The sequence below is a fragment of the Myotis brandtii genome, unplaced genomic scaffold (assembly GCF_000412655.1).
Source record: "Myotis brandtii unplaced genomic scaffold, ASM41265v1 scaffold69, whole genome shotgun sequence".
In the NCBI taxonomy this organism is placed as follows: domain Eukaryota; kingdom Metazoa; phylum Chordata; class Mammalia; order Chiroptera; family Vespertilionidae; genus Myotis; species Myotis brandtii.
In genome coordinates, this window is record NW_005370700.1 from 4,409 (window position 1) to 14,089 (window position 9,681).

Genomic DNA, 9,681 nt, shown 5'->3' on the forward strand with positions numbered 1-9,681 from the left:
CTAAGTCTGGGTAGCGCCAGGGTATAGAAGCCCTGGGAGCCTCAGATACAGAGGGAATTTATACCCAGTCTTCACCACACAGGTTCTAGGGTGTTCAAGAGAGCCTCTTTAGGACAGCTGGCAAGAAAGCCCTTGAGCTCCCTCCCTTGGCACCTGCAGCAGGTGCAAACCAAGCAATCACATCTTAACCAGGCACAGGAACCCTCACCCATACCCAAATCCTAACCCAATAAAAGCCCTCCTGGGTCTCCTAAGCCAGGGACCCTGCAATGCTCTCCCCAGAAAGCCTCATTACGTAAGTAATCAATCTCTTCATACTTTCTTGGTGCATGTGTGGTATCATCAGTCTCAATGTTCAACCAATTTTTTTGTGTGGGAATAAGGAGACTCCATTCTATCTCCATGGGATGATCACAACATGTCACTATATGATGTCTGTCTTTAATGCAATATTCAGATGATCTATCATAAAATTGTACACTTGAAAATCTATATAATCTTATTACCTAATGTCACCCAAATCAATTTAATTTAAAAATTAAAACTCCCTTTAAGTATAAGGATACATCTAAATTAAAATGGAAGGATAGAAAAAAGCATACCATGCCAATACTAGTCATATGGAAGCCTGAGTGGTTATATTATTAGACAAATCAAATCTCAGGAAAGAATGTATTCAGGGATGGGGAGATATTGACAGATGATAAACATTTAGATCAGTAGAAGAACAGAGGATCAGAAACAAATCCAGGCATGCATGTGACATAAAGTTTCCAGGGTGATTAAGTCATTGAGGTAAGGACAATCTTTTCAACAAATGGTGCTGGAACAACTGAAAGACCACATGAGAAACAATGAGCCCCAAGCCTTACTTCACAAAAATTGAAAGTAAATCATAGGTCTAAATGTAAAAGCTAATGCCATCAGAGTCCAAAAGAAAGCATAGAAAAAAGTCTTAGCAAACTTGAGATTTGCAAAAATATCTTAAATAAGACAGAAAAACAGAAACCATAAGTGAAAAAAATTAATGAATTGGACTCCATGAAAATTTTAAATTGTTCAATGATACCATCAATGACAGCAAAATTAAATTCATATAGCTGACAGTTTTTTTCAGAATATATCAAAAGCAATTACAAGTCAACAATAAGAAAACAATTTAATAAAAATGGGCACAAAATTGAATAGACATTTTACAAAAGAAGATATGCATATGGCCAACATGCACATGAAAAGATTCTCAACATCATCAGTCATAAGGGAAATGCATAAATTAAAACCGCAATGAGATGCCACCTTCACACCCACTAGAATGGGTATAATGAAGAACTCTGACCACTCCAACCACTGGTGAGGATCCAGAGCAACTGGAATACTCAAACATTACTCATAAGAGTGAAAAATGGTACAACCACTTTGGAGAATATTTTGGCAGTTTCTTATAAATTTAAACATATATTGTATATACCATATGTCTCAGCATTTTCACTCACAGGTGTCTACCCAAGAAAAATGAAAGCATATGTCCACACAAAGATTTATGCACACAAATGCAATTTAAACATATATTGTATATACCATATGTCTCAACATTTTCACTCACAGGTGTCTACCCAAAAAAAAATAAAAGCATATGTCCACACAAAGATTTATGCACACAAATGTGCATTCTAGCATTATGCATAGTAGCTAAAAACTGGAAGCAACATAAATTCCCAGTGGGTAAATAGGTAAACAAAATGTGGGTTTACCCATACAATGGAATACTGTTTGTCCATAAGAAGTAATGAACTACTGGTATTCCAACAACATGGATTATCTCAGTGCTCAGCAAAAGAAGCCAGACACAAAAGAGAACATATGATATGAATCCACTTGAACGAAACCCTAGAAATGACGAATACACCCTGTAATGATTGAAGACAGGCAGGCCAGCAGTTGTGTGAGCTGAGGCTGTATGGGGTGGTTGACAGGGAAACAGAACAAGGGAACCTGGGGAATGATGGAAATATCCTGTATGTTGGGTGTGGTGGTATTTGCACAGGTGTACATACTTTATCAAAAGTCAAGTTCTAGGATTAAAATGAATCTATCTTATTTTATGACCACATTGACTTTATTTACAATATCAAGATATTTATGCAATTGACAATGAATAATATGCTCTGTTAGAATAGAGGGTGAAAATATGGGCATCCTCTCTGCCTGGTATATTGTTTCACTTTATCCTGGCTTTTGAGTTTTAATTTATGTTGGCTGATGTGTTTCTAAATTCTTTTTTCCTATATGCAGTTTGCCACACTAATAGCTGAGAAAGAGAAAGGTAGCACATGAATTGAGTAAACTACTGTTTTATTTCACTTTTTATTATAATCTTTCGAAATATTAGAGCTGGAGGGACTCCCAAAATCATTAATCCATAGTCTTTACTGACAAGACAGTTTTTTTCATTAGTGCATAAAACTACAAGTCGTTAATTTACTTTTAGAAGAAATCAACAGCATATTTATAAGCCTTGATTTAACTCACTTTATACATGACACAAACAAAAGGACATTTCACTTTTAAAGAAAATTATAAACACACACACCCAGTGCAGTCACTAAATCATACATTTTGAGGGTTGGATTGAAATGCAAGCAAGAAAATCAAATTTCTTCAAAGAATGGGCTACTACCATAGTCATATTAATACTCCAACACTGGTTTTCTGCCATGCCAGTGACTGGCCTAAGGAGAGGAAAATTTGCCAAAGAAGAGGACACTGTTTGACTCGTTGTGCCGGATGAAGAACAGGAAGGGATGATTGCAGTGAAAAGTTTCATAACTGGGCACTGATGTAACCGCAAAGCCCATCCCAGTGCTCGCTGCAGCCTCGGTACCTTCCTCAGTCACCACCACAAAGGACCCGTGCAGAAACTTCTGGGCATGCAGCCCTGAACGTGGGGACATCCCTGAATAGTCAGCCTCCAGCTCACTGAAGGCATCCCCCAGCCCCATGGCGCCCAGCGCCGCCTCCAGATTATAACTATCTTCCACCTCAAATCGGGGCAAGTGCAAATCCACAGTCCTTTCCTTCATCTGCCCTGGGTTAGTCCACTCCACTAATTTCTCAGGACTTACTTCATTTATAATCTATTAAGGAAAAAAAGGGAGGGGGGAGAATGGCATGATTATCAATAATAATCAGTTTATTATTTGAAACAGTTTAACACTCATTTGTATAGGTCAGAAATCATTAATTTTAGTAACAAAAGTAGAAATTTCATTTTGCTAGGCTGTTGTCTTCATATAGCAGGCACTTGTCTTATATTTATCTATTTAAAATTTTCTGTGCATATATGAAAAGTCAATAGCATTTTGTGAATTTTTAAAGATGAGAAATGCAATTTCTTACTATTTCCCTAGTGTCTTTGTATGCATATATATTATATATAATTTTAAAGATAAAATATGTTTATATAAATTATATAATAAGCAAATTATAATTTATATAAAATATTATTTGGTGACTAATATAATGTTTATTATAAATATATAATACATATTAACATATTAACATATAAATATTAATTCAGTCACAGTGACTGTCCATTTTATACTACATAACTCATCAACATATCTTCAAGCTGATAGATATTTTCATCAAATTGATACATTTTACCCAACATTAACCCATTCATTCACTTTACAAGTAACTAGTATGTAATCATGCATTTTAACAGATGATAGATTCTGTAGATACAAATATAATTATTATTATGAATTTCAAATTAGGTATCCTAATGTATTTAATGAAGAAATTACAAATTTGACTCAGAAGGGCAATTTTTTTCTTCTGAATTATTTCCCTAGAATAATTTCCACAACTGGAATTTTTGAGTTAGAGTAACAAAATTCTTAAAGCTCTTAAATATATTGCCATTTTGCTGTCCCAAATAATTTCCAATGTATAATAAATACTATTAGCCATTGATTCACTTGCTGTTCTGTGCTTGTTAGAGATAGAGATAGAGACAGAGACAGAGATAGAGATAGAGATAAAGACAAAGATAGAGTATGGTCACTAATCATTACAATACTACATATTAAAACTATGAAGCCCATTTTATAGATGGAAAAATATTGAGGTTCAAGGAAGTTAAATAGCTTCCAAGGACATAATGCTACTAAATAGAGATATAGGGATTTGAAGCAAAGCCTTTCTGATTTCAAAAACACAGGATACTAGCCACATCAATATTTTAACAGCAAAGTGGGTAGGAATACATCAAGGAGTTCAAGATTAAGGGTCTGATGGACTTTGGGTGATTACTGTATATAAGATCATCCTTGGTTAAAAAAAAAGAACCATTTTTTTCCTGATAAGTGGTGTTGATTATGTGGGAGGTACACATGTGTGGGACAGGAGGTGTGTGGGAAACCTCTGTAACTTTTTCTCAGTTTGTTGTAAACCTAAAACTTCTTTAAAAATTGGAGGTCTAAAAAAAATTCAGAAGGTCTGAATGGCATGCAAAATTTGCTGGATATGTGCACATGTGATTTTTTTTCTGGAAAAGAGGTGACTACATAATCAACCATTTCTCAGAATACTGGGTGATCTTTACAGTCCCTTAAATGTTTATTTTAGCTCATTCCCAAATATTTTAGTGTTGATCATTCTCAATACACCTGATGTCATCTATCGCTCCACATTAGACATCCTGCACAGAGGCAGAAATAGTTTCCACTGGGCACCGCCAGACACCAGCTCCCAATCAGAAGCCCCGCTTCCAGGCTCACCAAGAATAAGCTCTGAGATGCAGAGCCTCCAGAAATGAAAGCAAGAATGGGGAGGTGCAAGGTTTTACCTTCTCCAGACCATCGATGTCATTGGGCAGCAACACGAACATGCTTAGGTCACTGTTTTTATATGGAATCCCCAGAATTTGGGCCTGCAGGTCCTTCAGGAGAGTGAAGCTGAAGGAGTCACGCTGTGTCATCATCTGCACAGGTTTACTTGTGTTCTGTAACAAATTCACAGAGCACCCAGTGTCCAAAGAGGCATGAGACGACCAGGCGAGCTCACCGAAATGATGCTCTCAACCTAAAACAGTGCTAACGCTCAGACCCTCCAAATCAGCATTGTCTATCCATCCTGTACATTGATGGAAATATGACTTCAGAATGTACATTCCATGTGTAAGCACATCAATAGTTAAAGAACCATACCTTATCCAGCCAAAATTCCTCCTCCTTGGTATGTTCTTTCTTAAACTCCCTGTCCCATTGCCCTTTAAAATGCACAATGTTCACCAGCACCAGCTTCGTGGTGCTGCTTAGAGTGGCATCAGGAAACAGGTCCTTGATGTTTTCTGCAAACAAACAACAACAAACTTGGCCCATCTTCGAAATTATTAGTGATAGGCATGGCAGATACGATGCAGGGGGACTTGACTGGTCATTAAAAACTTCAGCCAGGCCCTAGCTGGTTTGACTCAGTGGTTAGAGCATCAGCTCACATCGGTGCTCTGAAGGGTCTCGGGTTCAATTCCCGGTCAAGGGCACATACCTCAGTTGCAGGCTCAATCCCCCTCAGGGCACATGCCAGGGGTAACCAATCAATGTGTCTCTCCCACTTTGATGTTTCTCTCTGTGTGTCTTTCCCCTCATTTCTACTCTCTCTGGAAAAATCAATGGAAAAAGTATCCTCTGGTGAGGATTAACAAAAACAAACAATAAAAACCTCAGCCCGGTCAGCACCTGCAGGCTCTGCAGACAACGGGTTCACTGGAAGTTCTCACTGTCCCCCGCCTATTTATCCCATTGGATGGACTGAGGTGTGAGGGTTAACAAGTTTAGGCTCTGGGATCAGATTGCCTCTGTAAGCATCCAGTTTTGCCTCTTACCAGTTAAGGAATTACGGGCAAGTTATTTAAGCTCTCTGTGCCTCAGTTTCCAAATGAGTAAAACAGGAATGAAACTGCTTCATAGGGTTGTTGAAAAGAGTAAATGATCTAATGTGTGCACATCACTTAGATCACTGTCTGGCTCACAATAAGAACTCAGTAAATGTTAGCTATTATTATTTTTCCCACTTGATGCCACCAGAGGATATGTTTATTGACTTTAGACAGAGAAGAAGGGAGAGAGAGAGAGACATCAATCTGTTGCCTCCTGTATGTGCTCCAATCAGGAATTGAACCCACAACCTAGATATGTGCCCTGAACAGTAACCAAACCCTAAACCACTTTGGTGTATGGGATGATGCTCCAACCAACTGAGCCACATGGCTGGACACAAAAGCAGGTCTTGATGAAAGAGCTGAATGTTTCTCACTTGATAATGAGAAAGGAAACCCCCTATATTTCCACTCAAAGACCCAGACTCAGAAATGCTCTGATATAAAGGAAAGACTATGAACCCAAGACAGACATGACCCAGTTTCAGGACCCTCAAAGATATTATGAACCTCAACCGGTGTAAATAATTCTCCACTAAGTGTTTCCATGAATTTGGCTCTATGATCCCCTCTGATTCTCCTTGGCTTTCTCTATAATTTGCAGTGCCTCCTCCCACACCTCATGCTCAGGCCTGCCTTTCCAGCCCTGTAAAGCCCATACCAAGTCCCCTCCCAAAGCTTGTCCACCCTGGTCCCCCACGCAGTGCCAACCACAGGGCTTCACTCACAGTGGGCACTCAAGGAGCGTTTTTATGATGAATGACCCATCCATACTCTACCATGTGTTTGGCTTTCAACCCAGGAATTAATCTTCTTTCGACTTTCATCTGCTGCATTTACAAAATCAACTGGTTCCAGAGAAGCATGATAATATTTTTCAACATAATCTAAGTATTTCTTTAGGAGAAACAGGGAAGGAATAGAAAGAGTTTGAAATTCAATTTATCTATTGCCAACATCTCTAAATAAGTTCAAGATCACTAATATTCTATGCAGGGTTTGGGGCAAATCACTTTGAGTACTTCCATGCACCTTTTATGCAGGTGTAATAGGGTTAAAGCAAAAATCAGATTTAAACTGCCAAGATTACAAAGGAGCTCTCAAGGGGCCAGGATGTCTGAAAAACAGGCAGGGGGTGCCAGGTGATCTGGGCCAAGCCAGGCAGTCAATGTAGGCAGCATGCCACTAGGACCCACAGTCCTAACAGAGCCATTGGCCATTCATGAATACCACTCACAGAAGTGGTGGACACAGCAAAACTTACTTGAAGGAAAAGGTATGTCTTCTCTCCAAATAGCCTGTTGGCTATTTTCAGCTCATAATTATTATTGGGTTTGCTTATTTCACTCAAAAATGTTTGGAATTGATGGTGTATCTCTTCGGTCTTCTCAATCTTCAAAACAAAACAAAAACTCAATGACTTACCTTAGCAAAAGCAAGCCTAGATTCTGCCCCAGAAAGACATGGCTGCTGGGTCTCTCCCTCAGCTTGGCAGCCTTGAGGATGGCCTGTGAATTTGGTGTGGCCCCTGGATGTTAGCTGGCTTTTACACAAATCACTAATGTAAGTCACAACCAATCTCAGCTCCACAAAGAAGCTTGCTCTTTGGCCCAATACCACAGATCTAGCTTTTCTGGCTCAGGTTGCATTTTTCATCTCAAATGTAATTGCCCACTAAGTGGTTCATAAGCTTGCTTTTAGCTTCCCACAATACTAAGCAACTGGAGGAAGTAAATGATTCCTCAGATGACTCTTATCCACTTAAACTTGGCCATATCTGTTCCAGACAATGGATAAAAAAAGTAAATCCTGATGGTGTAAGCAGCCCTTTGTTAGCTATATACTGGACTGAACTGATATTTTTTTCTTATCTCTGGGCGGGGGGGAGGTAAAAAACTTTTCTAGACATTTTTTTAGCTATATACTGGACTGAACTGATGTTTTTTCTTATCTCTGGGGCGGGGGGGAGGTAAAAAACTTTTCTAGACATTTTTTGTAGAATCCATCCATTTTCTGATTGAAGGCTGAGAAGTGAGTGCTTCATGGCAGGGCCAGATGACAGAGCTTATGTCCCTAAAACAGAGAGGAACACTGTCCCCTGCCTGTTAAGTGATGTCTGGCTACCTCTATCCACCATTCATGCTGGATTCCAGAGAGAATCATTTAAATTTTGAACGGAAAAGCTTATCCCTGATTGCACTGAGAACGGAAAGGTTTTCTTCCTCTCGAATATAAAGCCCATGGGTCTTTTGTTTATTTGCTTGCTTCATCTTTTTATTTCATGACTGACTACTCAATGCCCAGAGTAGTATCTGGCACTTAAAAGACACTCAGTTAATTTTTATGCTAATGAACTAATGAACATTTGAAGACATTCAGATGGAAATACATGCTTCTCTAACAAAGTATCTGAGGCTAAATTTGACCTTTGCCTCCCTCCTTGTTATTGTGAACCTTTAAATGTCCAGTGATCATTCATGGCTGCTCAGGTTGACTGATATGTGATGTGAGCAGATCAAGGTATTGAACCTATAGGGAATAATGGATTGCTATAAAGAGAAGGATGTAATGGGAGTATTTCTCAGTGGGACAGTTGTGACTAAGTTGACCTAAAAAATGGAGAAAGAGAGTAAGGGCCTACTGTCAAACAGGTTTCAGGTTTGAAATTATACTATCTCTGTGGATGGGAAAACCCCAAACTAAGAAATTAACTTAAAGTGGCCCTGGGTTGATAACATCCCAGGATCTTATTCCAGAAAAAAAAAGTACCTGTATTAGAAAGGTAACTATACCATAGGTTTTGCTGGAGAACCATAGATTACCAACCAAATATTCGCTCATATTCCCAAACTATAAATCATGAGAAAGTAAGTCCCACATCAAGAATTGATGGGGGGCGGGGGGGGGGGGGCAAACAGCCATATTGGATTCTCAAGGAGTTTAAGTGTTGATATTATCAGATATCACACTTAAAAAGCAGTACTTTGAGAAACAAGACACTGCTATCAAGTTTCAGGTTCATTTTATAATCAACTAGAATTCCTATATGTTCAATAAGCATTAAAATTTAAAAGCTCGAGAGAACCAAGATGGCGGCGAAAGGTACAAACCTGTGCGTGCTGCCTCCCACAACAACATTGAAAATACCAACTATAAGACAAAACAGTGATCATTCAGAACCATGGGAAAGCTGGCCCAGTGGAAGTTCTACAACTGGAAGGAAAGAAAGAAGAGCATTGAGACTGAGTAGGATATGCAGAGGCACCAAGAACAGGGGTTTTTTTTCAATCGAAAGGGGTCACAAACTCTCGAATCCACTGAGCTTATTTGGGGCAGGATTCTGAGGTCCCAGACCCCTACGGGGAGAGGCGGGACGGCCTTGCAGCAGGTCGGAGACGGAGACGCGGAGTCGGGAGTGGCGAGGAGTCTGGGAGATGCCATTGCTGTTTGCAGCTCCCTGGTGATTCCCTGAGGCCCCGCCCTACTCAATTAGGTCGGAAAGTGAGGGCCGCTTTCTCGCAGGCACTCGGGGACTCGGAGACGCGGAGTCGCAGAGTGGCGAGGAGTCGCAAAGACGCCATTGCTGTTTGCTCCTCCCTGGTGATTCCCTGAGGCCCCGCCCTACTCAATTTACATCCCCACCCAAGCTGTGCCAGTGGCACAAAAGGAACCACCTGCGCTTTTGCAGCTTAACCCAACAAACTGCAGATTTCAATTCCTCGCACCCATAAGGGACACAC

The 9,681-nt window shown here is 39.8% G+C and overlaps 1 protein-coding gene across 2 annotated transcripts in view; it reads right to left on the reverse strand.

The window, feature by feature from the left end:
* Window positions 1-2,367: 2,367 nt before the first annotated feature.
* SERPINB13 (serpin peptidase inhibitor, clade B (ovalbumin), member 13) overlaps window positions 2,368-9,681 on the reverse strand; it is an 18,621-nt gene continuing 11,307 nt past the window's right edge. The window contains exons 4-8 of one of the 2 annotated variants that reach the window (XM_014529640.1): window positions 7,206-7,334; window positions 6,721-6,838; window positions 5,211-5,353; window positions 4,850-5,005; window positions 2,368-3,134 (exon numbers count right to left, since the gene is read on the reverse strand). In XM_014529640.1, the coding sequence (XP_014385126.1) occupies window positions 2,730-3,134; window positions 4,850-5,005; window positions 5,211-5,353; window positions 6,721-6,838; window positions 7,206-7,334 (951 nt within the window). In that variant the 3' untranslated portion in view covers window positions 2,368-2,729. The remainder of the gene's footprint in view (window positions 3,135-4,849; window positions 5,006-5,210; window positions 5,354-6,720; window positions 6,839-7,205; window positions 7,335-9,681) is intronic. The other variant, XM_014529641.1, reaches the window with a different exon arrangement.